Genomic DNA, 27,480 nt, shown 5'->3' with positions numbered 1-27,480 from the left:
TTACGGAATCAGTACTTTAGTAGGAAAACGGGGAGAAGTATAGAAAGATGAGTTGTATTCTCTCTATAGACAGAAAGAGTACATTCACTAGGCTCTTGTGGGCTTTCACATAGGTTACTAGCTCATTCACAATTCCTCAAAGAACACCTAAGCCAAACAGTCATGTATACATCCTCGTGAAAGGCCACCACATCACACTACAGCTCTTTCTTCTTCTTGAACTGCGGTGCTTCCCAGAATCCTTTGCAAACCTCCTCAAGTGCTCCGAGCCGGTTGTCTCCTCTTTTGTGCTTGATCTTGGAAAGGAACTGGAGCGTGTAGATCCTAGCGCTGGTGGGGTTTGTCATGATCTTGCCAACTTGATCGAGATGATGTGCTCGCTCACTGGCGCGTCCCCATCCCCTCAATCTGTTCCGTCGCTCTGCCCACTTTTCCATGATGATCTTTTGCGCTTCGTGGTGGGGAGTCTCTCCCTCAGTCAGCCAGTTATTGTCAACAAAGGGCTTCTTGGAGGTGTCCAGGTCGAGAATGTCGAAGAAGGTTTCAGGCTCGCGGATTAGGTCGGCGTTCCAGATGCGATAGTGGACCTGACAGATTGCTTTGACTTCTGCGGTGACAAAAGGGTGGAGGAAACCTCTCTTTGTGAGGTAGGGGTTGGAATTGTCGCCAGATAAAAGACTGTATACGGCGAGAACGCTCAGTGAAATGACGGGGACTGCGACAAGACCTAGACGGACGGGAGGCAATGAGCCCAGTGCTTGAATGGCAGACGCGACGATTGCGGAAGCGGCCATGGTGCTTGCAGCTATCCAAAAGAAGCTGGTCTGTGAACGAGATGGTGTTTGTGGAGCGATGCGCCAGAAATAACTGAGCCTTGCTTCAAGAAGGAGAAAATGCAAGTTGTGAGGGACTGTTTGGGGCAATCCAGCCTTTGAGATCGTTGAGGACCGCTATAGTAAAGCAAGCAAGTGAACAATCGAAAGAGCAAGCAAATAATCGAAAGGAACCTGTAAGCAATCAGAGGAGCGAGCAAGCAGAGTTTATGTCCTTCCGAGCCACGTCACCACCTGTTGCTGCAGGTAACTGCGTAACACGAACAAAGAGTGCTGTGCAAACAGGAAAACAGAGCTTTCCCATATGCGGCTAACGGTTTGGGCGTTGTGTAACAGGAGCTTTAAGGTGATTGTCCTTGCCTTAACTTCTAAAAGAATACAAGGGCAGTCGTGATCTTGGTCTTTTCTTGGAGATGCATGAGAAAGGCTGCTGAATGAGTCTTTGATGTTATTTCTTTTGTCCATTTCAAGATAATGAAATACTTGCATGAAAGTAACAGTGATGAGCTGTCATCTTTGGAGCGCCATGTATAAATACAGCTATCTACACTTGCTGCTTTCTTTTCCTCTCAGGATCTTCGCCATCACTTACATTGCATCATGTCTCGATTCTGTGAAGATATGAGCGACCTATCGTTGCCAGCAACGACGTACACAACCATGCTACAACAAGATCCGAGGCTCAAAGAAGCTTGTAGGAGCAAGATTGCAGAAACAAGGGAGGAATATCGTAAGACACCTTCTATACCTTGTCGTTCTGGGGCTAAATCTTCCGGCTTTAGGGAATTGGAGACTCCAGCAGGCGGAAATTCCGCCACAAGCTCCCCCAGTGTCGTACACGATGGCCTTTTCGCCCGAAACTCGACCACCACCAACATCCACGCCCTACACGATGGCGTACTTACCAGAAACCAGACCTGCACCTACACCTGTGCCTGTGCCTGTGCCTGTACCTGCGCCTGAGCCTGCGCCTGCGCCGTACACAGTGACGTATGTCCCTGCTCCAACTCAGGCACCCAGAGTTGCTGCACCAAGTCCTATACCTCTCTCTGGCCACAACCACCAGTATATCACATCACAGACAGCTCCGCAGCGCACCCAAGAGCAAATTCAAGCTGAAAGTGAGTATGTCCAATGCTCCAGGCAGTGGAAAGAGGCCCTGGACATTCTAAGCACGGCCGAGATACAAATGCGAGCCGCAGAAGCTAGGATGGCGGCTCTCGGAGTGGTCCCGGACGCACATGCGTTGTTACACCAGATGTCGTCCACCAATCACGGATAGATAGAGTGGGGATGTTTTTATTTTTGACTTATTTGGGTATCGGTATGTTTGTTTGATAGATATGGTGTTTAATGACATGGGCTTTTTCCTACATCCGAACGCGGGTCGGAAGCTGTCACACATTCTCTGCCGGCAAAGTTGGTAGATCTCGACCTTTCGTTTTCGCTCCGACGCATCATGGAAGTATCTCAATCGACCATGCTCGAATAGGCCGCGTCTGGGGACCTTCAGTGAGTCTAATTGAGTGGCTGTGTTCCTGTTGGATACTCCCCTAGTCAAATCTCCACCATGATCGTCTAACTTCCACTTCAGCTCGGATATATCACAAACTGATGGAACTTGATGCGACAGCCATCGGAATATCCGTGTTTCATCTCAAACTCTTGCTGTACGGCACAATGAGGTGCTGCCACTATAAAAGGCTCGTAAAAGCACACCTATTGGCTTCCGATGACACCATCAAAAAGCCTCTCAGCATCCATCCTGACTCTAAATTCCTATCATCCAATCTGACAAAATGGCTCCCCTCCACTTAGGTGCACTTGTCTACGACTATCAAGCTATAGATGTCTTGGGCCCAACCGATCTTCTTCATTCTAGCTCCAAGCCCTACCTCAAGACCTTATCTGGCTATCTCAAGATCGAGCAAGATACAATCTCTCGCGCCCCAGAATTCGTCTTTCATCACATTGGCATCACCCGTGAAGCCTTTGTTCTTCAAACAAGCAACATTACGATTGTCCCGACTACAACTGTGGATGAATGCCCGGTACTCGACGTCCTACTACTCGGAGGCCCTGACCCCTTCAACTTCGAGCTTCATCCCAAGTACGCCGAGTTCATCAAAAAGCACGTCGCAGCTGGAAAGCTTGTCTTCACTACCTGCACTGGAGCCAGCGTTGCGGCAGCAGCGGGTGTCCTTGACGGCAAGAATGCGACAGTCAACCACGGTGCTATCCAGCCTCTCAGACTGAAATTTCCGAACGTCAAATGGACTGATGAGAAGAAATGGATCATCGATGGAAACATTTGGACTGCGGGCGGTGCCGTCGCTGGAATGGACATGTTTGCGCATTGGATCAAGGAGAACTTTGGAATGGATATCATGGTTTTGGCTGCGTCAATGTTGGACTATGAGCCGAGGGACGTTGATGGTATTTTGAACGTCATTCCGAAGAGGTATGATGAGAATGGCAAGCAGTTGCAAACTCACGTTTTCAAATAGAAAATGTTGCCAGCATCTGCCGAGCACATTACGAGAGATACCTAAGCAGGTTCCTGTTACATCATCCAAGGGATGATTGAAAGTGTGAGTCTTGTCTGTCGCAAATTAAGTCATCTCATGACTGGGTATATAATATATCTAAATCAAGTACCATCGCATCGATCATCATTTTCTTGCATTCGACTCCTCGACCGTAAACTCTACTTCTTTTGTAATCCCAGGCATTGAGGGAATTATTTCATCCGAACTAGCCTCGCCACCTCCTCCGTGAATGTACACATTCCGATCATTCACACTTCCAAGCCCCGTCGTTGATCTGATAGATCTTCCATTACTCCTCTTCCAGTTTGATCCATTTCCGTCGGCGAGCATGATACTTCCAGGTTCGGGGCCGCCTTTGTACTTTGAGCTGACGTTGTTGGACGAGAGAAGAGAGCCGAAGATGGGTTTGAGCTTTTGTCGCATCCATCCCCAGGTACTGGGAAGATTGGCTGTCACGACGGCAACAAAGGATTCTCGGACTGCCCAACTAGCACCTTCAATAGGACCCGATTTGGGATTCTGGGTGAGGTCAGTGAACTCCTCACGGTACTCTGATGATGGAAAGTCGCGTACCTTGAGGATGAGGATACATCGTAGCAAACCAGCAACCATCACAAATACAGCGCCAGAGAAAAGCACAACTAGTCCGTACTTCTTCACCTTGGGAATGCGAGCGCCCCAAAGCATCGGAATAGGGATGGCGAGCAAGTAAACGTCCGTTAGGATGTTGAGGCTGACAATGATGAAGATGTAAAGCCTGGATATCGCGGGATGACAGAAGTCTGCTGTTTGTCAGTGAGTTGCTTTAATACTGTGAATCTCGACGTACTGCCTGGGTCGGGGTATATTTGCCAAAAGCGGTTAAACGGACGACAACTAAAGAGAATACAACATATAATGGCGATGTAGGTCGAGGCTATGAAGCCGAAGCCGATGTAGATTCGAGTTTTGTATCCGGTGAGTCCAGCCTGAAGTCCTTAGCCCTGTCACTCCGTTTCGTGCCGTGTCCAGCTTACCGTGAGTCGGAAGTAGAAAGCGCATAACGCACTCTTGATCACCCATAAACAGGATCCATACATGATCCAACCAGCGATCTGGATCTTGGATCCTCCAACCCTGTCAAACTTAGTCACCCATGTCTCCTGCAGGGTCAATCAGCCTACTCCGTACCTCCACGTAAATTCTTCACTGTGCGGCGACAGAGCCTTGCGCTCCTCATCTGTCATGCCAGAATTTGTCAGCCCGTGGAACTTTGCTCCAACAGTATACGCAAGCGCCGTCTCGATCGTATACGGAATAATCGCCAGCAGCATGAGGTAATCGTCGGCCTCAAAGTTCCTCACGCCGACTTGTCGTATCCTCGCAAACGTTCGCAACCCAATAACCGAGATGCCAATAGAGAGCAGTGTAAACGCCTCGGCGGCGAAGGAGTCAGCACTACCCATGGCTGCAGAAACAAAAAGCGATGCGAAAAACCAACGTGTGCATAGGGGTCACGACGCAAGGGGAGGGGAAGCCTTTAAAGCCAAGTTATTGCCTGGAAAGCACGTAGCCACTTGCATGGATCAAGTCCGTCCTCCGAGGAACCATCGCCAATCACAAGTCTATCTTGCAGCATCGTTCCGGTGATAAGAGACCCAGGCACAAATCCGCGCTCAGGAGGGGATGTCATGGGAATTAGATGCGGACGAGGCTTGCAGTAGTATTTTACGCTAGAAGACGATCGACATTCGCCAAGGATCTGGTGAAGAAACCGGCCTCTCATCTGCCGGCTCGAGTCATTTCCTCACTGAAGATCCTTTCAATAGTCTTTATCAAACTTGATAATCAGGACGATCATCTGGTGTCAAAACGTGACAATGAGCCGTGCGTTTCAGAGAACGCCTGAAGTTTCTTTGCTGAGAAGAGGAGTGTTTATCGGTTGACGATGTTGTGGTCGTCTCGGGAAGAGAGTCCCGGTTCCCGAAGACCAATCAGCGACGATCAGTGTCAGCTCTATTTAGTCGACTCAGCATCTACAGAGTCAGAAAGAAAGGGTTCATGAATGACTTACCTTGTTGAGACAATGTAACCGGGTTTACCAAACTCAAAGGCCTCTCCTTTCTTTACTCATGCTCTCCGGATTTGCAAAGACCCGCGCCCACTTCAGGGGCTACCGAGTCCCCGGATATCTTCAATGCTGCTCCCCGGCTACCAGACCCAGAGCCATGGCTCCACTTTCCGAAGTTGACCAGGATTGTCCGGAATCATAGGAAAGGATTCTGCATCGCAGTTCGCTCAGGAGAAGTTACCTTCATGCGATATAATGATGTCTTAGAATGCATGAGTCGTGAATTGACACGTCAAAGGTCCTTTTGTTGAGCGTGATTGCAAAGGTTCATGATAGCAAGTCAATGCGGCAGATCGACCGCAATTGAAGCGCGTTCCGCTTAAGTGCCCCGCCGACCGTCTTAGCTCTCGTCATCGTTCCGTTTGTCATCCGTAGGGCGGACTACGATGATGGCTACGCTCAAAGAAATTGCGATTGCAGATCACGAAACTTTTAATTGGCATCGTGGGACTTGACGAATGTGATTATTTGCTTAGGGCACGAGAATTTACAGCCTTATAGGGCGAGCGTTTGCTCTTGTTGAGATGGCGGACGGCCATTAACTAGGTAATGGAACCGGAACGCTTGGTCGGAAGCCCAAATTGATATAGGGTGGCTGTCTCGCAAGACATCCAAGTCTAGATCATTCTTCTCCAGCTGCGTATTTGCATCTCATTCCCGGAATCAATACAGAAAGGCTCCAAGCAACCTTATTCAAGGAACTAAGCACTAATCAGAGTATCAGCCTAGATAATCTTATAATTCTTCGCTTCTTGACGTCATTTGGGGGTCCGTTGACCTCTTAGTGAATTATGTTGTCTAGGGGAAAAAAGAAAACTCGAGACTTTGACCGTAAATGACAAAAAGACTTAGGTCAGTTAGTATAAGTTAAGCCTAAATTTAATCAAAACTAAGGATATCTGTTACTGAGCTTATTTTGATACCTTATAGTATGGTCTGGTGTTTTTTTGCTTTTTGAGGCCGATAAACCGCTGAGCTGAAAATCACAACATGGAAGCAACTCCATCTGAGCTTGCCAAAACATGCTACTTTTGTGGCAGGTAGCCACTGTATTTCTAGTGAGTCAAAACTGCCCCACTTTAACCATCCTTCCCTCAAGCATCGCCATGGCATTGCATTACTTGATTGCCAAAACACCACAAAATCATGGACCCTTTCTCTGAGCGACTCCAACGGCTCGATCGAGCGGCGAGAGCCATATTTGAGGACACCGGAATTCGTATTCATCCCTGGGATAGGGTGTTCTCCGAGAATCTTGCATATGTCGCCATCAATATGTATCGTCTCATCGGCGGATATATCAATACCTGGCTCGGCGACATAAACCCTGAGTACTGGACACGCAGTACCCTCCAAAGTCTGCAAACTCTCCTTCTTCACGCCCTTAGCCATATCGATGAACCGAATCAGCGGAAAGGGAGACTTGACCAGATCAAGACTTACTTAGTAACATGCGCTTTTGCAGACGCCTGGCGTGGCATGAAGCCTACACTTCATCCAAGGCATCTTCAAAACGCACGCCTTTCATTCTCCATTTCTCACCACCAAGACCCCACGGACGAGAACACAGCCGACGAGAGCGACAACTCGGAGGCCGATCCCGTTATTCCTACACCTGAAAGACCCCGAACGAATTCTTTGATCTGCAAGCGTCCTGCAGCCGAGTGTTTCCTTGAGACTTCCCCCAAGCAGCCGCGCCGGCAGGAGATTGCTGTTTCAGTGACGACAGGCGATAACACCGAGGAACTTTCACTTCCTATACAGGTTTGCAATACTGACTTCTACAGCTCCGCTCAACTGATTGAGACTTGATTCCTGAACTAAAACAACACAAAGATGGCGCGAAGGATAGCTTCCTAAAAATGTTACACAAACTTCCCATACTCTCATCAGCCGCCGTCAACAAACTAGAGCGTGAACGGGAGACCGCATCCGACCGTATCAAAAGTCTGAACGATGACGTGGCCAACGCCAAAGAGTCCTTAACTAAGCTCAAAGATTCCGTTTCTACCCTCATGGCCGACATGGAAGCTCACGCAGCGAACGAGAAGGAACTGCAGAGCGCCAAGAACGTGGTTGAAGCTGCAGGGTCTGGAGTTTGGTCAACTGTATGGAGAGTCCATGAAAAGGCAAAGTCGAATACGTCCGCCACCCTTGAAGAGAAGTCTCAGGAACTTGATGAGGTACAAGCGCGACTGAGCAGGCTGATTGAAGAGGTCGAGGAAGCTCAGGCATAGATGGACATCACAGATGAGAAGGTTGAGCATGTCCCAGCCCAGTATGATGAGTACCTTGTTTTCATCGAATACATGGCCCTACTTTGTGATGTAGGACCCAAGGGACTGGAGAGGATGGTTGATGCTTTGAGTGAGCAAGGACTCGACTTTGAGACGTTGGTTTATGAGCTTGTAGGTGATGGACAAAGCAGCGCTGACAATTGAAACGGAGGTAACAGGAGGCGCAGGCTTCAGAATGATACCATGCGTGGAAGGTAGCTGAGATGCAATCTTGTCACGGATCATGTATGGACGATGGCTTTTCGGTGGATATTTTAGTGGTGGGAACAGTGTTCCTGTGCCCAAAATAATTACAAAGCAAATACTACGACTGAAGCTTCACTGACGTCATCACTAAGATTCAAATCAACAAACCACAGAGTCATTAGAAAAAAGCAAGATCTTTTCATGTATCGAATGTTCATGAGCGAAAAATTACCTCCTCAATCTACTATGTACATCCAAGCACATTAAACAAATAAGCTAAAAGTCCTTCTTCGCGGACGACCAAGAATTTTCGAAAAACTAAGCAAATCAAGTCATTTTCCCATATCCAGCAATATCCCAGTCATTAACGCATAACTTCATAAGCAACCCTTGTCTAGTCAGTTGCTTCGATTGAACAAGCTCATCCGCAAGCCCCCTTTCTTAGGCTTCTGATTAAAAGAGCTCTGTACGCTGACGGGTCGATGTTCGAAACTGTCGATGCTCTCCATGCGCTGAACGGGCTGACGGACTGCGGGTGGCGGGGGCTGCTGCATGAGTTCCCCGCGGAGAGCTTTGCCCACCTGGTCATGCTGCCTGCTATAATCATCATGCTTGGACTTGGCTTCGATGAAGCGGTCTTCAGCTTGGCGACGTCGTTCCTGAAGAGCTCGAATCTCATCGTCGAGCTGATTCATTTGGGCTTGAGCGTCGTTCATGAGAAGATCATACTCGTGGATCTTCTGTTCCAGAGGTTGAAGAACGCTCTTCTGAATGGAGGGGCTGTTGAGACGGTTGATGTCATTTCCAGGGACTGCTAGACGGTCTGGCGAAGGCGCGCGACGCTGCTGATGCTGGTCTGAGGCCATGGATTGAGAGATACGGCTCTGCTGGGTGTTTGGTCCATTTCGGGGAGGTGACTCTCCATGAGGTCGGGGTTCAGACTCCGAGCCGCGGCGCGATTGTCGTCTGTAGCGACCACCGTCTCTAGGGCCATTGGGCTGCTGCTGAGGACCTCCGTCCATTCCGCCAGGATAAGTTGGAGGCATTGGTTGCTGAGGACCTGGGCCTGGATGTGGACCCCTGGGAGCGTTGTTGTTTGGACCTGGAGGCTGTCTTCTCTGACCGGCATTGCGAGTGACCTGACCAACCGGAACAACACGCTAAAAGCAAAAGGTTAATTACGAAGCTCTGGCGCGGAGAAAAGATGTTGCAGAGAAATGCATTCTCTAGCGCGGGAGAGAAAAAAACTCACCTGTTGCTGCTGTTGTGCTTGTGCGACAATGGCGTCCTGCAGCGCCACGTCAGAGGTAGGTGAGCGCATGTCGAATTCTTCACTCTGAGGGCGGAAGTCATCGAGTTGCTCGGGCGATTGAGTGCGTCTGTATCTCGGGCTCTGGCCATTTCGCGCAGCACGAGCTGCTTCGCGGGCGTCGCGAGCAGTGCGAGGCTCATAACCTGGATCCTCGAGATTATATCTTGGTTGGGCCATTGCAGCCATGATTCCCGGGGTTGTGATGTGAAATGCGGTGAACGAACGAACACAAAGAACAAAAAGGTTGGAATGAGAATGTCTTACGAACAAGACATGAAAATAGCGGGTAGAGAGTGGAAGGAATGAGAATCTACACCGACAATGTCAGGAGCTGATTCATGTTTTAGTGACGGTCTTGAAAGGCAAAGGCTGGATAGCTGGAAATGTTGGTGGTTGGGTTTGGTTTGACAGCCAAGTCGAGTCGCTTCTTGGAGGTTGGGGAGTTTTCTTAGCTCCAGGGGAGTGACCCACTAAGACACAACACCAGCCACTGCCCTCATGAGACCATGGAAACAGGGTGTCAAAATAAACTCAGCAAAGGTACCCTAAGATTAGACTAAACTTACCTAAGCATTTTTGTCATTGAGGATCAAGCACTTGGGGTTTTCTTTACTTCCCGGACTGCATAGCACAGTCAAGGCAGTGTCTGTCTATTTTTACGAAGGAATATGCAGTAACACGTATCGCTTCGTATCCGTTAATCGAGTACACGTTGAAATCACCTGCAATGGAGTGTTCTTCTGTACTCGTTATTGATCCACGTGCTGAGACAGCGGCGGCTAGATGCATCCCTTGGCTTCCGGGGATTGCCATGCAGCATCGGGCGTTTATCTGAGGCTGGGTCTCGAAAACCCGGTATTCCCAGATTGACGGGCGTCCATCACTTCGTTAAAGCAAGGAATTCGAGATGAAACGTTCTGATGACTTGCTTTAGTGTTTTGCTATTTGTTAAACGAGTCTAGTCCAGCCGTTTGGTTTTGGCCTTGGGTGTCTTGGCTGCTTATGCCCACAATTTGAGGTTGCACTCTGCCCGTCAACGTTACACAGTGTTATCTGAACGCGCGTCGAGACAGCAACCAGCCCAGCAGTGCTCAACCTTCGCATTAAATGTTCTTCTTCTTTTGGGTGCCATGAGAAGGCTGGTTTAAGTGATGTCGCACACAATTGCGGCAGTTTAAACTTGCGACCGTTGTAGGAGTGTTGATTGACTTGCCCTTCGTTACCTGGGCCGTAGACTCTTATCGCGTCATGGCCGGCAAAATTTTCGCGTCAGAGGCCAAGCGGCCCGTCCCATCCCATCCAACCCCAATCTCACCGCCATCGATTGATTACCTTGACTCAGATCTCAAACACAGCCCAACGTTTGTCGCATTGTACAGGGTAAATGCCTGCCAATGCTCAGCCCAATTGATAGCGATACCTCACGTCATTCAAGCGCAGCGAAATGACCCAAGATACGACCGTGCCAAAATTGGTCACCGTCATAATCACAACTTCCCCCACTCCATCTGCGCCTTCAACGCAGCTTGTCTCTGCAGTCCTCGAATCATTTGAAGAGCATTGTCATGCTTTGACATTATGTAATGTTATTGTTGTCTTCGATACTTTTGATCAGATATTACCGACAGCACGACTGAAGAAAGGACAAGTCACGCCTCAGCAGGCAGCAGACTTTGACGAATACAAGAAGAATGTCAAAGAACTGATACTCACAAAATATCACCAGGTCGGTGCTGAGTTTGCCCAACGGCGTGCCACAGCCGAGTATGGTAGTCCCAAACCTCAGAACACCGTTGAGTACACGATATCACAAACAGGCGACAAGAAAGTCACCTTTATAGAGCCGTCAAGACGACTAGGATTCGGTCTTGCAGTCAGATCAGCTTTGAGAGTAACCCAAACCCCTTTCGTCTGGGTGCAGCAACATGATTGGGCTTTGGTAGCAGACGTCCCCGTGGCACCTCTTGTGCAAATCATGAAAGCATATGATTCGCACCATGAAACTCCCATCAAGTATATATGCTTAGCTGCTATTCGCATGCTCTCACATGCCATATCCGAACAGCATCCAGTCCTGCGAGAGCTATCAACATCTTTCACACAAAAGTACGAAGATCCGTCACATCCTGGTGTAAAAATACCCTTGACACCGATTTACTTCTGGCATGATAAACCCCATCTTGCATCAACGGCGCACTACCTCGAGAGAGTGTTTCCCTCACGGTTGGCTATGCTACGAGGAGATTTTATTGAGGACAAGATCGGACAAAGAGCTCGCGCCCAGATGAAGGAAGGCCTCGTAAGTGAACTTTCATTCTATCTTGGACAAACAACGGGAGTCGCCGCCATGCGAAGGCTCTTGCTGATGATAAGCAGTGGACGAAATGGGCTACTTGGCTTTACTACCCTGATGACGGGAAACAGCTATGTTTGAAACATCTACAAGGGAGGACTTGGGCGGGTGCTGAACGACAAGCCGATAGAGCTGCTATGTGGAGAGAAAGGAATGAAGCTGAACGGGCAGCTCAAGATGACGGCTGACTTGGGAGAGATCAACAAGATACCCTGATTGATAGACAAAGACCATAATTTATGATGTCACCGCAACTGGGTTATGATAGGAAGCATAAACTGCCGAGCGAGTTATGCAAGGTATCCAACCCTAGACCATAACGGTGATGTCGGATAGCTTCTCCGATCTAGCATTGGGATGCCCTGACCTTAATCGAATTCCCCGCATGACGCTTGACTCGCGCAGCGGTTAAAGAAACTTCCTAACTTCCCATCCTTGAAGTTTTTCCTTTTGTACAGGATCAAGACATTCTCAACTAAGTAAACGGCGCGTGCCGCATTCAATTGCCGATGGATCTTTGCGGGGTGCCGACCCCTCACCTCGAGCCGATCACCGTTCTCCATGATCGGTGAATCATCATAGCGACTTGGCGATCTGGGGAAAATGAAGGATAAAACGAGTTTATAAAAGCGTAGAAGGTCCAGTATGGATTGGCTGTGATAGACAGTCTAGGGACAATTCAATTGACACAATGAGACTCCTGACTCCCCTCATCATCGCCTCCAATGCCATCCTGGCAGCGTCCCAACTCATGGGAACGCCGTCATACGAGTATCTCTACACTGTCAACGCAACCCTCGGCGAACGTTGGCCGATTGGCGACTACGGTCAAGGTAGCCGCGTTGTGATTCCCATCACCGGCGGAACCTTCAAGGGACCCAAGCTTTCGGGAACGGTCACTAACCTTGGTGCCGACTGGGGTCTCACCGACACCAAGGGCGTTTTCTTCCCCGATACCCGATACAACTTGAGGACTCATGATGGAGTGGATATCTATATCCAAACTTCTGGCCCGACGCAACCTGATGGAAGGACGTTGTTGAGGGGCGTTTTCCAGGCAGCGCACCCGGATTATGAGTGGTTGAACTACGTCCTAGCTGTAGGCGTGTTGCAGCGGCCGCCAGCTGAGAGCAAGGGCAAATATGTCGTTATTGACATGTGGGCAGTAAGTCACTCAATTCTGTCCGGAGAGATAGTTTGCTGATCAGGATATAGATGGTTTTGCCGGACTGTAACGGGAATTGCTAGGGCGAGGCCGACGGTGACATGGCCAGGATGGACATAAACTCTCTATGGATGGACATGGCGTGATTTGATACACCCTGGTAGAATGTCACCGCCGTGATAATTCCGATTTGAAAAAGTCAAAAAAGTGCTACAGAGTTCAGATGATCGAACTAGTTGTGGATCTGGGGTAAACCATCGTCAATGGGAATACGAATGTACGGAAATGGCGATAAAGTTCACAGGGGTTCTATAACAATTGAATTTCCATCTTCACCTGTTGACTCAACTTCTGAAGAACTCGTGAGGCTGCAGAAACACGCATCTGTCACATTTCTTGGAGTAGTGATTATGAAGTACATGTACAGGGATCAAAGTGCCGTATTCCGTATGCTTGCAGCTCAGCCGTGATAGACAAAGAGGATGTTGCATTGGGAACCCATTTGACGCGCAATGGTTCGGGATGTTATCCGGTTCCTGAACAGATGTGCAATGGTTCTTACTGGCGACAATTATCGATCGGCTAAGCAGGGGGGATCATGCTAGTCGGTGCTAGAAAAGACCGCGAAATAGGCCTAAATTTCAACGGTTGCAGTTAAAGATACCGGAAATCACTCTCTTGTGAGTTTTTGAGTTGTCAGACTTCAAACGCCGAGGGTTGTGATTGTGCCGCGATTTCACATATGAAGACGCAAGATTTAATTTAAGAATGGCCTCATTCCAAGAAATCTGCAGCGCCCCTAATAACAGAACCCATAATAACACTAGTCTCCATCTCAAGTAGATTATCCGGACCGATATCTCTGCCCATCCTCACAACGACTGACTCGCAAACTCCTCCTCAATCCATTCATGCACCCCGGATCTAATTCCCAACCAGGCCAGCCGAGGTTTCAAGACCCCTTCTTTTCCCCTCACGAACTCAACTACCGCCCTGCCAGACCATCCTCAATCCGCGATAGCACTCCCATGGTATTGCCGAGGGTTGCTGATCTGGTAGGGATCAACGGCGTCTTGCTGCTTCAGGAATCATCCGCGTATTTGCTCAAAATTATCACAAGGATCCCCCGCAAAATACAAGGGCATGGGTTTTGGTAAACGTTTATGCGGGAGACGGATATAAAATAATGTTGTCCGCCGGCCTTGTTGTCTTGTCTGGCTTTATTCCCCAGGTTCTCAGCGACACCTCGACTGATATTTGTTTTCCGCAAGATACTATGCGTCCTACATTTTTGCTCTTTTCGGGGCTGGGGGCTTGTGCTGCCGCTGGCAAGGGTGATGACTTTGCGGCTAAATGCGCTGGCTTCAAGAACTCGCTGAAGCTGCCCAACACCAAGGTCTGGTTCACTGAGCACGTGCCTGCTGGGAAAAACATCACTTTTCCTGACAACCACCCAACATGCACGCCCAAGAGCACCATCACTGATGTTGAGATCTGCCGTGTGGCTATGTTTGTCACTACTGGTCCCAAGTCAAACCTTACCCTTGAGGCTTGGCTTCCTTCCAACTGGACCGGCCGATTCCTGAGCACTGGAAATGGTGGAATGGCTGGATGTATTCAGTACGATGACGTTGCTTACGGTGCTGGCTTTGGCTTTGCGACTGTTGGAGCTAACAACGGTCATAACGGCACTTCAGCTGCCCCCATGTACAAGAACTCGGGAGTGGTTGAGGATTATGTTTACCGTTCAGTCCACACTGGAACTGTTCTCGGTAAAGAGCTTACGAAGAAGTTCTACGGCAAGAAGCATACCAAGTCTTACTATCTTGGATGCTCAACTGGTGGACGACAAGGATGGAAGGAGGCCCAGAGCTTCCCTGATGACTTCGATGGTATTGTGGCTGGTGCTCCTGCCATGCGCTTCAACGGTCTTCAGTCCCGTTCTGGAAGCTTCTGGGGTATCACTGGCCCTCCTGGAGCAGCTACCCATCTCAGCCCTGCGGAATGGGCCATGGTCCAAAAGAACGTCTTGGTTCAGTGCGACGAGCCACTTGACGGTGTTGCCGATGGCATTCTCGAGGATCCCAACCTTTGCCAGTACCGCCCTGAGGCTCTTGTCTGCAGCAAGGGTCAGACGACGAACTGCCTGACTGGACCCCAGATCGAGACAGTCCGCAAGGTCTTTGGTCCTCTCTATGGTAACAACGGCACATACATCTACCCTCGAATTCCCCCTGGAGCCGATCAGGGATTCGGCTTTGCCATTGGCGAGACTCCGTTCCCTTATTCCACGGAATGGTTCCAGTATGTTATCTGGAACGACACCAAGTGGGATCCCAGCGCCATTGGACCGAATGATTACCAGAAGGCTTCTGAGGTCAACCCCTTCAACGTCGAGACATGGGAGGGAGATCTTTCCAAGTTCCGCAAGCGTGGATCCAAGATCATTCACTGGCATGGTCTCGAGGATGGTCTCATCAGCTCAGACAACTCCATGGAGTACTACAACCACGTCTCGGCTACTATGGGCTTGAGCAACACTGAACTTGATGAGTTCTACCGATACTTCCGTGTCAGCGGCTGCGGCCACTGTTCAGGTGGAATTGGAGCCAATCGCATTGGAAACAACCGCGCCAACTTGGGTGGCAAGGAGGCGAATAACAACGTCCTGCTCGCTCTTGTCAAGTGGGTTGAGGAGGGCAAGGCACCCGAGACTATTACCGGTGTCCGTTACGTCAACGGTGCTACCACCGGAAAGGTCGAAGTTGAGCGAAGACACTGCCGCTATCCCTATCGCAACGTCTGGGACCGCAAAAACAACTACAAAAGTCCCGACAGCTGGAAGTGCGAGCTGCCCAAGTAAATGGAATGTCAGCGAGACGGTGCGGGTGGCGTCGATTATGTAGCATTTATTTCATAGCATACATATAGCAGGATCGTCGTAAATAAGATGAGCTTTTACATAACACTGCACCCTTAATGGTCGGGATAATTCGGTACCGAGCAACTCCGCCAAGGATAAAGTGATGTCAAGGAAGGCGACTAGTTACAAATTACCCCAAGGAAACCACTTCCTTGGGAGACTCCAAAACATGGGGGAGGATATGTGCTGTCAACATCAGTCATTTCCCCAGACGCGTTGCGGACCAGTTGCATGTCAGCTAGTCATTCAACACGAAAGGTTAATACCGCCAAGACACAGAGATCCCCACGATCTTGGACAATCAAGAGGAAAAGCCGGAGCATCTGAGTCAAAAACAGTGAGAAATTGGGTTTCCCCCCTCATTTCCCCAACATAACCCCACAAGATCCTGAATGTTACTCCAACCAATGCGCCCTGTTACTCTGGAGGGCGCGAAGCTGGGCGAGTCAGGGTTTGGATGCAGCAGAGTGAGGCGCGTTGTTTTCTAGAACACGTAGGATGCTGATCAGTCCTCCCACCAACGTACAGTATGTACCCGTCATGGATCCTCCTCTTATCAAGATAAACGGGAATAAACTCACCGGCACTTCTCAAGTCCGCCCGACCAGAATCTTACGATGCGTGACCCGTCCGCCTTAATGGCGATAGACTCAACACAATTTACAATACCACCGAGACTTTGTTTTATCTCTCCCCAATAGCAATACTTGTATAGCGCCGGTGTCGGATACCACGGACGGCATGCTGTGAAAGGCTGGGCGACTCCACTAAATGGCCAATGCATGTGTCAAAACAAGGTATTTTTCGCGTAACGGAAATGCTGAACCTTTTTTTACGTTGAATACCGCCGGCAGATTTTCCTACAAGGTTTTTTTCTGTCTTCGACACCGTACGAGGCGCAAATAAGCTTGTTACTTGGCGTCCGATTTAGCCGTGTGCTAGACCGAATCTTTCACCTTGAGCCTGCACTCGAGAGGCTCATTTCAACGACGGCCACTCTCCAGCAGAACATATTTACCGATGCCCTTAGACAATTGACGCAAGATTCCGTTAAATCAACCATGCCATTCTTATCTCCGTTCCACTTCACACTGGAGATCTCTTGTTCATCTCGTTTGACCAACCAATTCTCATTGAGCAAAGATCGCTGACACATAACGTAACACCAACTCCATTTTATTTTTTCGAATCCACGGCCCCGTTTCTTTTCGCTTGGTCGATGGAAATTCCAATGACCTGATGGTTTTCGAAGATTTGCTAACTGTTACGTGAGAGACTCACGTTCCCCCATGGGGCTCCGCGAGTCTTTTTTACTTCCGTGCGAGAGATAACGAGACGAGCGTTTTTTTACAAGGTCTCCCAGGAAGATAAACATCTGGAGACTTTTGGCCTTGGCGGATGTATATAAGATTTAGCATCGCCCGATGTTAAGTTCGGGTTGGTCTTCATCTCGTCAAACTGTCGCTGATCATAACCCGCCATTATACACCTTCTCACCTCGCATTGAGGTTTTATTACTGACTACTCTTACTTTGTTTTATTGAATATGGGCGCTGAAGATAAAACGACAAAGACCCAGCCTGAGATGGCTCAGCCCGAGCATCACCGCGCTGCCTCCATTCGCGGCATCGACGGCGATGAGATCAACACTATCAACGATGGCGGCGACATCATGGACTCCAAGGAGCAATCTGACGAGCCCGTGCAAAACATCTTCAACCAAGGCGGCAAGAATTACAGAACACTCGGCAAATGGGACACTGTCTTCGTCCTCGTCACCAACCAAGTCGGACTTGGTGTATTGTCTCTGCCCGGTTGTTTGAAAGGTAGATTCTGTTCCCAACCTCAGCTAAGCCGTTTTGCTAATGTTGATCAGTCCTCGGGGTGATTCCAGGCATAATTGCCATCATTGGACTTGGTTCCCTCTCTGCCTACACTGCCTATGAACTCCTCCAGTTTTACAGAAAGTATCCTCACGTCGTTAACGTCGTCGATATGTGCGGTATCATCGGTGGCCGACCGCTTGAGATCATTGCGGGCATTGGTTTGATGATCAAGGTTATGATGACCTGTGCATCTGCCAGTGTGACATTATCAGTTGCTTTCAACACCCTGAGCAACCATGCCTTCTGTACCGTCAGCTTCGTCATCATCGCCGTCGTAGCTTGCTGGGTCCTTTGCCTTCCTAGAACCGTCAAATTCGTCTCGCAATCTGGTATCCCCTCTACAATCAGCATTTTAGCCGCCGCTCTTACCGTCATGATCAGCTTGGGCCTCGATACTCCCTCTCAGGCTCCTCCCGGATGGGATCGCGAGATCCAGGTTATCGGCAACCCAACTTTCCGACAAGGTCTCAACGCTTGTCTCAAGATCTGCTACGCTTATGCCGGAAACATCAGCTTCGTCTCATACATGGCCGAGATGAAGAACCCTAGTCGTGATTTCCCCATGGCTTTGGCTTGCCTTGAGGTCTTCTCCATTACCCTTTATACAATCGTCGCCGTCGCGATTTACTGCCTTGCTGGAGACTATACTACCTCTCCAGCTCTTGGATCCGCGCCTCGAATCGCCGCCAAGGTTGCCTACGGTCTCGTGCTTCCTTGTGTGTTCGCGACAGCTATGGCTTTCGGTCATACCGGCATCAAGTACATGTATGTTGTCGCCATGCGATCAATCAAGGCTACCCACCAAGTCACCGACCGAAGTGTTAAGTCTTGGAGCATCTGGGTTGCCTGTGTGACGCTTTACTGGATCATTGTCTTTGTCATTTCCAACGCCATCCCCATTTTCGACTCTATCCTCTCCATCTCCTCTGCCACCACGATCGCCTGGTTCACATTTGGTCTCAGTGCCATCTTCTGGTTCCACATCAATAAGGGCCAGTATACCAAGAACTGGAAGAAGATTGCCCTCTGTATTATTAACGGCATGCTTATCGTCCAGTCGTTGTTCATGAACGGTGGAGGTCTGTGGTCTTCCATTACCGAATTGTTGAACATCTTTGAGAACGATAAAAGCTCCATTCGTGGCGTCTTCTCATGCGGCGACAACTCCATTTAGACACGAAAGCCAAGAAATTGATAGATATAGATACTACGCAGCAAGTATATAGCGATTGAATGATATATGATGATATTATTTTTACAATCAGAAGTCAGTTGATTAATCGATAATGTTGAATGCGGATCCTTCACTCGGTGTATAGTCCGCGGAATCTCTCTTTCCAGGAATCGATGGCAATTGTTGTCATTCAGCAGCGACAGGGATTGATGGTCTTGCCACCATGGCTGGCTTGCCACGGTATGGACACGAACAACCTGACAAAGTGGAGCTTGGACGGTCTCGCAATGCCTCGGGCCGACCAATGAAGGACGAGAGTGGCGAGGAGACATCTCGAGATCTGAAGTGACGAGACCAGGCTCCGACGCCGCAGATCTGAGTCACTGTCGTAGGGCTGAAGCCGGCCATTGCTTGAAGCTTGCTGAGAGTCCCCAGCCCTGAAAGCTCTCGATTTCTTTACTTTGGCGCTCTGCCTGATTGGTCATTTTCACAAGTGCAAATGGATGCTTGAATGGCGTTGCAAACGCAAGGCATAAAGCCCAATTCCAATGATACTTGGTTGCTTCGGTCAATCTCAAGTGGCCAATCCATACTGAAAATGACACAATTCGATCTTTGCTCAAGTCATTTTGATGAGGGCATACTGCTCTATCAAAGTGGGGTCAAATACGCGATACGAGCGATACGCGATACGAAGGCTGACTTCATCATCGTGTCTATTTAAGATCAATGCCTGATCTCCGATTATATAACCAGTCCGTCAATTTCAACACTTGAGAATCATCAACTCTTTCAATCCTTCTCCCGATACCTCCTATCTTACCAGAGCCAGACGACCCCGTTGGTCTACATCATGATCACAATCGCTTCCATTCGACCACGTACATCCACCTTCCGCTCCTTTCAAAGACTTTCAACCATCCAAATCAACAACATTACATCGAATTTACCATTTAATCACAGATGGATGACACAAGAGTGCAGCAAAAGCAAGACTCGGCGAAATGAGACTGCAGGGCCCAATCCCTCCTACCCAGCTTTCAATCTCGACTCTATGGGCCTTAGCAAAAGAACCAAGATAACCTTGATGATAATTCTGGGCATCTTTGGTACTATTGAGACTTGGGTTTGGTGCAAAGCTATTTGGCAATGGAGAAAAGGTCGTCGAGAAGCAGAACAGTGACCTTCTACCGGTCATGCATCACATATATCAACTATACAGGCGCGCAATCATGGTCACAAAAACTACGCGAGTGCTGAAGCGCATTCCTCAGCTTGAGATATACCCTCGGGATCGACTGTCCTGCCATGATACCGATTATCCGGAGCTAAGCCGGCTGTCATTACGTAGACATCGGATCTATCGGCAATTTTATTCGACATTCTGGCGTGGCTCTACTTTGTCCCTATCATAATCAAGCAACTTTGGCGGGAGGCATGCGGGGTGAAAGCATATTTTATATATAATAGTGTCCGCAAGTCGCTTGGAACAGTCAACGACTTAGGCTGCCTTGCACTTTTGAGATAGGCGACAAGGATGAGGTCGAGATCTCTAGGGCGCTGAATTGGCGCATCTCGGTTGAGTGAAGTAAATGATCCTTTGCCTCGGCCAGGATTCTGGGGAAGTGATGCTGTAGCCGAGCTAAGGTTGCAGCGGTTAGCGCCAGAGTGAGTTGGCAAAGAGGTTGAAGCAACGCGCGCGAAAGCTCAGACGGAATGAACATGCCGATAGCAGAAGTCTGTATGCTTTTCATCCTTCCATGCCATGGCGGCATTGAGAGATAAGGAGCGGACTGATTAAAATATGACTGCGCTCAAATTATAAAGCTTTCTTTACCGTCAGGGCAGTTATTAAAATAGCAAATTGACTTCTATAGGGTACGCCAATGTCTCTTCTCATTTAGCCTTCTCGAAACATCTGATAATGGTACTTTCCGTGTGCGGGCCACGCGTAATTTAGACGCGCGTATTTCCGAGTGATTCTATACGACAATACTCTGTAATGAGCTAGGTCTCATCTTTTACGGTAAAAACAGCACCGTATCTAAAATTAAACCGCCAACAATGAGACATTAATTAGACGAACTTTAATCTTAGGTTGTTGTCTGGCATTCAGGTGTTGCATTGGCCACTACATTCGATCTGCTGTATGGCTCTCCTGGGTGAGATTGATATGTCCCACGACCTTCTCAAACAGTGTCTCAAGAGACGTAAGCGTGTGAATGACTCGCCCGTGATTTTCTTCTCCATGGAAAAGACGGAAGCTTATAAACTGGAAATGAGGGTCGAGTCTAGACTTAGTTGATCCATGCTACCTATTTCCCCGGCATCTTAAGCGAATCCATAGCGCAGGGATTGCGTAATCTGTGCTCTCGCTTCCTCGTGTTTATTGCTTCGCCTCCTTTGACCTGAATTTCCTGAAGCAATTTTTCGGCCCCGTTTCTTGACTAAAAAGCACGGCTGCGCCTCCTTGCTAGCCAGTTAACCCCTTTTGACACATGATTCGTCATTTAATTCAGGAGACTGTCTCAATCCCATACCAAGACTTCTTGCTTGCTCTAATTATTGCGTGTACGTTCTACAAAACTCATGAGCTTTTTTGGACTTGATAGCAGACTTGGCTTTTCGATCTTGCTCGGTTGACGAGAGAGATAAGCCGTGGAGTCGAGTCTCCCTCTGCGCTAGCATTAAAGTTTATTCCCCGCTGGTCGATCATTGGGCGAGATGAAAGCGTCATTGGCTGTAACTTGGGCGTTGGCAGCAGTTGTTCAAGGTGTTGATGTGTCATGGGACGACGACAGTAAGTCAACCAGTCTTTAATTCTTCGCTGCTGGGTAACTTACCAAGTCCAGACTCTATCAAACAAGCTGCTAGTACTGTTGCCTATGGCTTAGTGAAATACTACACTGGTAACAATACCGGTGATACACCAGGCAACCTGCCAGATCCCTATTATTGTAAGTGATGATAAAGAGGAACACATCATGACTTCAGCATCTGATTCGAAGCAGGGTGGACGGCAGGGGGCATGTTCGGTACATTAATCGATTACTGGTGGCTTACTGGCGATGAGAGCTACAACAAGATTACTACACAGGCTATGCTGCATCAGGTCGGCACAAACGACGACTATATGCCCGACAACCAGACTATGACAGAAGGCAACGATGATCAAGGATTTTGGGCAGTGGCTGCGATGTCAGCAGCTGAACATAAATATCCCAACCCGCCATCAGACCAACCGCAATGGCTAGCACTAGTTCAGGCTGTTTTCAACGAATATGTTAGCCGTTGGGATACACAGCACTGTGGCGGCGGAATGAGATGGCAAATTTTCACCTGGAACGCAGGATACGATTACAAAAATTCCATCTCGAACGGTTGCTTCTTCAACATAGCTGCGCGTCTCGCTCGCTATACTGGCAACACCACTTACGGGGACTGGGCTGAGAAGGTTTGGGATTGGGAAACCAAGATCGGACTCATCAACAGCGATTATCAGGTCCGAGATGGTGTCCATTTCGAAGGAAAATGCCCCAGCTCCATGGATACTAACCAATGGACCTACAACAGTGGTGTCTATCTTTATGGAGCAGCTGCCATGTACAACATGACCGGAAAAGCTTCGTGGAAGACCCGAGTAGACGGTCTGCTGGAGGACATAAAGACCGTGTTTGTGAAGAATGGTGTTATCTATGAACAATTCTGCGAGGAACACAAACTTTGTAACCTCGACCAACAGACCTTCAAAGGATACCTCACCCGTTGGATGGCAGCTACAGCACTGGTAGCTCCCCATACCTCTGAATACATCACAGCGACGCTGCTATCGACGGCAAAGAAGGCCGCCGCTTCATGTACAGGATCACCCTCCACAGGTTTCGCAGGCAAGGCTGGCACAGCTTGCGGCTTTACATGGTTGACCAACGGGTTCGACGGAATTGTCGGGGTTGGACCGCAGATGAGTTCTCTGCAATCTATCATGTACACCCTCGCCCCGAAAGCGAATGCGCCAGTGACAACCAAGACTGGAGGAACGTCAAAAGGCAATCCTGGTGGTGGCCAGACGAACATGGATGTCGACGTGTCGAAACCGAAATATGCAAAGATAACAACGATGGACAGGGTAGGGGCTGGTGCCATAACATGTATGATTCTAGCTTGCGTTATTGGGGGTTCTGTATTTGCTACTGTCTAAGTATTCCTTATCAAATCAAGTTTCTTCAGCAGCTATGCCCTGTAAGATCAAACAGCTTCTAGTTTCGGGTCATGGCTAGCGCAGAAAGCATGACAGCCATTTCATATCTTTATACCAATTGGCTGGCTCAATGGCGTTACTTGAAAGTCTCCCCGGAAGCCGCAAGCAAAGTTGCAGATCAGCCCCTGGCCCAGCATGATAGCACAAGAATGCATTGGTTTGAAGAAGAAAAGGGACAGTTGAGTACCTTTTCAGATTAACATGACTCAAAAGTGAATTCTAATAAGCAATGGACTTGAGTCCAATGTCGAGGCTTCTCACTGTTGCTCACTGACCATCCGAACTGAGAGGTTCTATGTTTGGCTCATTCGCCGCTTTCTCAAAAGAGCGTCAAGAATGAGGGGCATCGAATTATACAGAGCGCTATCAATCTCATTCAAGGCTGTACTCGTAGCAACTTTCAGAAGGCTGCGTTATTGTTCCCAAATCCACCTTGCCCTTCAGTTCCATACCCCTTTGAAACATCTCAACCGAGTCTAAACATTAGGATCTCTAGCCTGGCCTAAGGGCCTCTGCAAACGGTCATACAAAGGTCTCCCAATATTCAAAATCCAGGACGCGATGATCTGATTCGAAAAGGAAAGCTGTCTGCCTGTAATGCCGAGCAGGCATTCATCTAGCATCTGGTTCGGTGCCAAAAAAATGCGCAACAAGGATCTGGGCTCCGTAGTTGGAAGGGTCTATGAAGCTGACTCAATCTTGGCCCAAGATAGATAGAAAGGACAGCGGCCGTTCTGATCATGAAGAGAGATTATCAAAGGCTACTAGAGAATCTGAACAAGTGATCTCAACTTGTGGAAGCAGGCGCAAGATCTTCGGTCATCAGTAGAAGCAGAAGTGGGTATCTTGCACCAATGGATCTTGTGATGCCAATGAACCAGCACAATAGCATCTCGCTCTTGTGATGACAGAAATCGGCAGAATGGGTTGATCGCGAAATATTCAAGGTATAGACGGGAACCAAAGAGCAAGTCCAGAGTCGAAAAGAGCTCATATTTCAGGAACGCCCTTAAGAAAAGACATTTCTCCCACGACTCAAGAGATGGAAAAGGTATCTGAATACGATCTAACTGACGTTGCCGATGTTGTAGCTGATGCAGCTGATGCAACGGCCAGGGATCGTTGGAGAGCCATTCGGCTCTTGGTGGAACTCCAAGTTTCACCCTCATCTCATACTCGCGTGAGGACCAGGAGCGGCCGTGCTGGAGGGAGGGATGCCTGAAAGGGTATGATGGTCTTGTGGGTTCGGAGTAGTCTTCATTCCATCTGTAGTCTTCGATTCAAAGGATCATTTGAGAGATGAGCCGATAGATCTTCAGCTGTGTCGGTTTCTCCGAATTTTCGAGAGCGTTGGGGAAGTTTTGGTTTTCATAGTGATGAAGAAACTCAGCTCTATGCTTATCCCAAGGACCGTATCCAGATGTATAGAGTTGGCCTCTCGAATGGTAATAAGATCCCCGTTTCCGTCTTTCTCCTGCATCCTGTTTTGGTTCAAGGTCGGCGAGGTAGAGGAGAGCCATAGCGTCCTGGATTAGACCTCCAGTTTTGTCGAGACTGGTGATTTCCTTGAGCACCTCCCGCACGACGATATCGCGATCCACGGTATACTGCTGTAGCATAGTGGGAGATGCTCTGATGAGTCTCTCGATGCAAGCTGGTGACCCAAGATCGATGAGGATCTGTGTTCGAATGGGTGCTGGTAACCGCGAAAGGAAATCCATATTGAGCTGTAGAAGATGAGAAAGGGATCTGGTGGCTGACAGAGAAATATTCAAGTGCGTTGAAAAAGTAGGAGAATGCAAGTTTTCGGTCCGTGATATGACGAGACAATTTGTAGGCGAGCCTTAATTGACTTTCACTGTGCTTATTCGTCATTTGTGTTCGCAGCCTAAAGCTTAACCTTATACGCGGCAGTCATCCCCATAGACTTTCACGTTACGGTTCCCTGTGAACTTAATAATGTGCATGTGATGAAGCTCATCAGCTCAGCCCCCAGGAACTCTAATATGTAATGGCGCCGGCGGAAAGGGGCGGCGACAAGGCATCGAACGCAAGTTGATGTAAACCATATAGGCATCAAATGACGATGGGTCAAGGCAACCCCTCAAAGCTGCTGTACTTATTACACAAAAACAGAAGTCAAAGAAGGTCAAGAATATTTCATAGAAAGGGGTCGGGTAAATTGTTAGTCAGACTTCCTATATAATCTAGGTTTTCCTCAGCTCAGAATTTATGTTGCAGTGACTGGTCAGCTTTTGGTTGAATGTCTAAGTGAGCTAACGTGAGATCTGTTTTGCAGTTGACCTTGTGGCTGAGAGTTTACTGCCTATTGACTCGTCATTTTGAGTATTTCCCCCCACGGTAAGCTAAGTTATAGATCTTACAAAACCGGTCTTGAGTCATTCCTTGTTCTTGTATTTCATTCCTTTCTCTGACTCTTCATGTATTCTAGTCCTACTCCTAAGCACTGCCCTTCATCATGAGAGCTGCCCTCATCTTTGGCGTCTCGCTGTCCGCTTCAGCGTATGCCCAATGGCCATGTGGCAATATAGAGGAGGTACATCCACCTTTCACCTGGCATAACTGTGTTCAAGAGCCGTGCAAGAAATACTTTGGTGCCATTGTACTGGACTCCACGCTACGTGAAACAAATTGCTGCGCCGGTCGATTCGACATCAAGGACTTGCACAGAACACACTGCAAAAACAAGGATAAAGATACCTGCCCAGTGGACTGCTGTGTCGAGGGCGCTGACTATCGAGCTCATGGCATATCGACCGATGGCACGAGCCTGAAATTGGACCTCGGCGCCACCGCGCCTCATGTTTCGAAGGATCTGATTCGGGTAATGCCTTTGAAGGAAAACGAACGTTACGAGAATAAGCCTTTGGTCCGCCGACATGATTCAGAGTATACTTTCGATATCGATGTTCGAAACGTCCCGCCAGGTTACAAGGCCAGAGTGTCACTCAATTGGATGTGGCCGGATGGCGCTAGATCCGAGAAAAAGGGAGACAAAGCCGGCGCAAGGTACGGAACCGGGTATTGCGATGCTACATGCGACAAGGGGCAAAGGTTCGTCGAGGGAAGAGCCAATTACGATGGATGGGTTCCTGATAAGCACGACCCTATGCTGGGCACAGGTCGTACCGGTGCATGCTGTCACACTATTGTGCTATGGGAGGGAAACATAGAGTCTACGGATTACCACTGGAGTCCCTGCCTTCCCCCGTGGTATCATAAGTGCGACAACGACAAATGCGCAACAAGGTGTTTCGCGTTTGGCTGTCGCTGGAACCCTAATGGGAACAAAATGAAACCGTTCTACGGCCCCGGACCAACCAACACTATCGATTCGAAAAAGCCGTTCAGCGTTGTGACTCAATTCTTCATACAGCAGACACCAAAAGTGGCTTGTATCCTGAAAACTAGGGCCACCTACTATATCCAAGATGGAAACATTTTCCGCAGCGCACCATCTGACTACAGGCCCAATGGTGCGCTGTTCAATACCATGAACAAGCAATTCTGTAAAAAGATGGCATCGGACTTCAAATGGGGAAAGCGGTGGAAAAGGGCTGGTTCATGGTGGCAACGAGGTCGCGGCAACATGTACAAGATGGTGCCTGTTTTTAGCATATTCCGAGATGTGAGTGTGCTCCTCCAAGCTATACATACTGTGGACGAGACTGACCCTCCGGGTAGCGAGAGTATGATAAGATCCATCATTTGGAGAATGACGGGAAGGAATTCGACGATTTCCCTCGCAACGCATCTGTCACTATCTCTAATTTCAGGATCGGAACGATTAACCAGACATTTGTTGATATGCTTGATCCGGAATTGCGGCCAAAGGATGTGTATCATCGCCAGGGTATCACGTTTAACGAAAAGAATCAACCTAAGCCCACAGGTTGGGGGGAAGACAAGCTTTGAAGCACGTAACAGTGTTGCAGTTCTGCCTCGAGTTATACTGTTCCCTCTCTCGCAATTGCGGTTTAATGCAGGAACACCGAAGGTCAAGTTTCATTATGCTATGGACGATAGGCTTTTTTTTCCCGATAGTCAATATGAACAATTCCTCTGCCCAGTACCTGAGTGCAAGTGATATAACGCATTCTTGTTCTAAGGCAGCCCATTTGACAGACTGCCGAATGTTGTTACCGTGCTATTTGTCGTTGTCCACCGATGTCGCCCAAAGAAGCAGGAATAAGCACTCCGCCGAGTTCACGAACAAGGAAGAGTTCTAAGCTCTCAAATGCCAGCGAATCACAAACAGATCCGAAATACTGGTATTCCGGAGTGCGGGGAATGCTAGTCCAGAAAGCGGCCCTTCACCCCAAGAAGGCATTAGCTTCATGGGTCAATACCTGGGGTTTGCGGGGATTCCTTGATATGACGCTTCCGATTTCCTTCATTGACTGCACAAACCAT

General features: G+C 48.7%; 14 protein-coding genes; 10 read left to right on the top strand and 4 right to left on the bottom strand.

Moving 5' to 3' along the window:
• Positions 1-197: 197 nt before the first annotated feature.
• FFUJ_11759 (uncharacterized protein) lies at positions 198-794 on the bottom strand (the record flags this gene model as incomplete). Its single annotated transcript, XM_023570694.1, has 1 exon — positions 198-794. The coding sequence occupies one exon, from the start codon at positions 792-794 to the stop codon at positions 198-200; it is 597 nt and encodes a 198-aa protein (XP_023437769.1).
• Positions 795-1,433: 639 nt separating this feature from the next.
• Positions 1,434-2,115, top strand: FFUJ_11758 (uncharacterized protein; the record flags this gene model as incomplete). XM_023570693.1 has 2 exons in its annotated part: positions 1,434-1,563; positions 1,616-2,115. The coding sequence occupies 2 exons, from the start codon at positions 1,434-1,436 to the stop codon at positions 2,113-2,115; spliced, it is 630 nt and encodes a 209-aa protein (XP_023437768.1).
• Positions 2,116-2,632: 517 nt separating this feature from the next.
• FFUJ_11757 (uncharacterized protein) lies at positions 2,633-3,340 on the top strand (the record flags this gene model as incomplete). Its single annotated transcript, XM_023570692.1, has 1 exon — positions 2,633-3,340. The coding sequence occupies one exon, from the start codon at positions 2,633-2,635 to the stop codon at positions 3,338-3,340; it is 708 nt and encodes a 235-aa protein (XP_023437767.1).
• A 165-nt stretch (positions 3,341-3,505) lies between these two features.
• On the bottom strand, positions 3,506-4,827 carry FFUJ_11756 (related to integral membrane protein PTH11; the record flags this gene model as incomplete). XM_023570691.1 has 5 exons in its annotated part: positions 3,506-3,901; positions 3,956-4,164; positions 4,212-4,350; positions 4,399-4,498; positions 4,553-4,827. 5 exons carry the CDS (start codon positions 4,825-4,827, stop codon positions 3,506-3,508), a joined length of 1,119 nt encoding a protein of 372 aa, XP_023437766.1.
• Positions 4,828-6,638: 1,811 nt separating this feature from the next.
• Positions 6,639-7,304, top strand: FFUJ_11755 (uncharacterized protein; the record flags this gene model as incomplete). The annotated part of the gene is made up of 1 exon (XM_023570690.1): positions 6,639-7,304. One exon carries the CDS (start codon positions 6,639-6,641, stop codon positions 7,302-7,304), a length of 666 nt encoding a protein of 221 aa, XP_023437765.1.
• A 50-nt stretch (positions 7,305-7,354) lies between these two features.
• Positions 7,355-7,933, top strand: FFUJ_11754 (uncharacterized protein; the record flags this gene model as incomplete). XM_023570689.1 has 2 exons in its annotated part: positions 7,355-7,675; positions 7,730-7,933. 2 exons carry the CDS (start codon positions 7,355-7,357, stop codon positions 7,931-7,933), a joined length of 525 nt encoding a protein of 174 aa, XP_023437764.1.
• Positions 7,934-8,373: 440 nt separating this feature from the next.
• FFUJ_11753 (uncharacterized protein) lies at positions 8,374-9,473 on the bottom strand (the record flags this gene model as incomplete). XM_023570688.1 has 2 exons in its annotated part: positions 8,374-9,135; positions 9,228-9,473. 2 exons carry the CDS (start codon positions 9,471-9,473, stop codon positions 8,374-8,376), a joined length of 1,008 nt encoding a protein of 335 aa, XP_023437763.1.
• A 1,258-nt stretch (positions 9,474-10,731) lies between these two features.
• On the top strand, positions 10,732-11,828 carry FFUJ_11752 (uncharacterized protein; the record flags this gene model as incomplete). XM_023570687.1 has 2 exons in its annotated part: positions 10,732-11,586; positions 11,664-11,828. 2 exons carry the CDS (start codon positions 10,732-10,734, stop codon positions 11,826-11,828), a joined length of 1,020 nt encoding a protein of 339 aa, XP_023437762.1.
• Positions 11,829-12,331: 503 nt separating this feature from the next.
• FFUJ_11751 (uncharacterized protein) lies at positions 12,332-12,956 on the top strand (the record flags this gene model as incomplete). XM_023570686.1 has 2 exons in its annotated part: positions 12,332-12,805; positions 12,915-12,956. 2 exons carry the CDS (start codon positions 12,332-12,334, stop codon positions 12,954-12,956), a joined length of 516 nt encoding a protein of 171 aa, XP_023437761.1.
• A 1,035-nt stretch (positions 12,957-13,991) lies between these two features.
• Positions 13,992-15,668, top strand: FFUJ_11750 (related to feruloyl esterase B precursor; the record flags this gene model as incomplete). Its single annotated transcript, XM_023570684.1, has 1 exon — positions 13,992-15,668. The coding sequence occupies one exon, from the start codon at positions 13,992-13,994 to the stop codon at positions 15,666-15,668; it is 1,677 nt and encodes a 558-aa protein (XP_023437760.1).
• Positions 15,669-17,274: 1,606 nt separating this feature from the next.
• FFUJ_11749 (related to neutral amino acid permease) lies at positions 17,275-18,788 on the top strand (the record flags this gene model as incomplete). XM_023570683.1 has 2 exons in its annotated part: positions 17,275-17,554; positions 17,605-18,788. 2 exons carry the CDS (start codon positions 17,275-17,277, stop codon positions 18,786-18,788), a joined length of 1,464 nt encoding a protein of 487 aa, XP_023438097.1.
• A 2,724-nt stretch (positions 18,789-21,512) lies between these two features.
• Positions 21,513-22,986, top strand: FFUJ_11748 (probable DFG5 protein; the record flags this gene model as incomplete). XM_023570682.1 has 3 exons in its annotated part: positions 21,513-21,588; positions 21,641-21,745; positions 21,800-22,986. 3 exons carry the CDS (start codon positions 21,513-21,515, stop codon positions 22,984-22,986), a joined length of 1,368 nt encoding a protein of 455 aa, XP_023437759.1.
• A 1,340-nt stretch (positions 22,987-24,326) lies between these two features.
• On the bottom strand, positions 24,327-24,767 carry FFUJ_11747 (uncharacterized protein; the record flags this gene model as incomplete). The annotated part of the gene is made up of 1 exon (XM_023570681.1): positions 24,327-24,767. One exon carries the CDS (start codon positions 24,765-24,767, stop codon positions 24,327-24,329), a length of 441 nt encoding a protein of 146 aa, XP_023437758.1.
• A 758-nt stretch (positions 24,768-25,525) lies between these two features.
• Positions 25,526-26,982, top strand: FFUJ_11746 (cellulose 1,4-beta-cellobiosidase; the record flags this gene model as incomplete). XM_023570680.1 has 2 exons in its annotated part: positions 25,526-26,695; positions 26,752-26,982. 2 exons carry the CDS (start codon positions 25,526-25,528, stop codon positions 26,980-26,982), a joined length of 1,401 nt encoding a protein of 466 aa, XP_023437757.1.
• Between the last annotated feature and the right edge of the window lie 498 nt (positions 26,983-27,480).

Source organism: Fusarium fujikuroi, chromosome FFUJ_chr11, assembly GCF_900079805.1.
Source record: "Fusarium fujikuroi IMI 58289 draft genome, chromosome FFUJ_chr11".
In the NCBI taxonomy this organism is placed as follows: domain Eukaryota; kingdom Fungi; phylum Ascomycota; class Sordariomycetes; order Hypocreales; family Nectriaceae; genus Fusarium; species Fusarium fujikuroi.
This window is presented reverse-complemented; position numbering and strand designations above follow the sequence as displayed.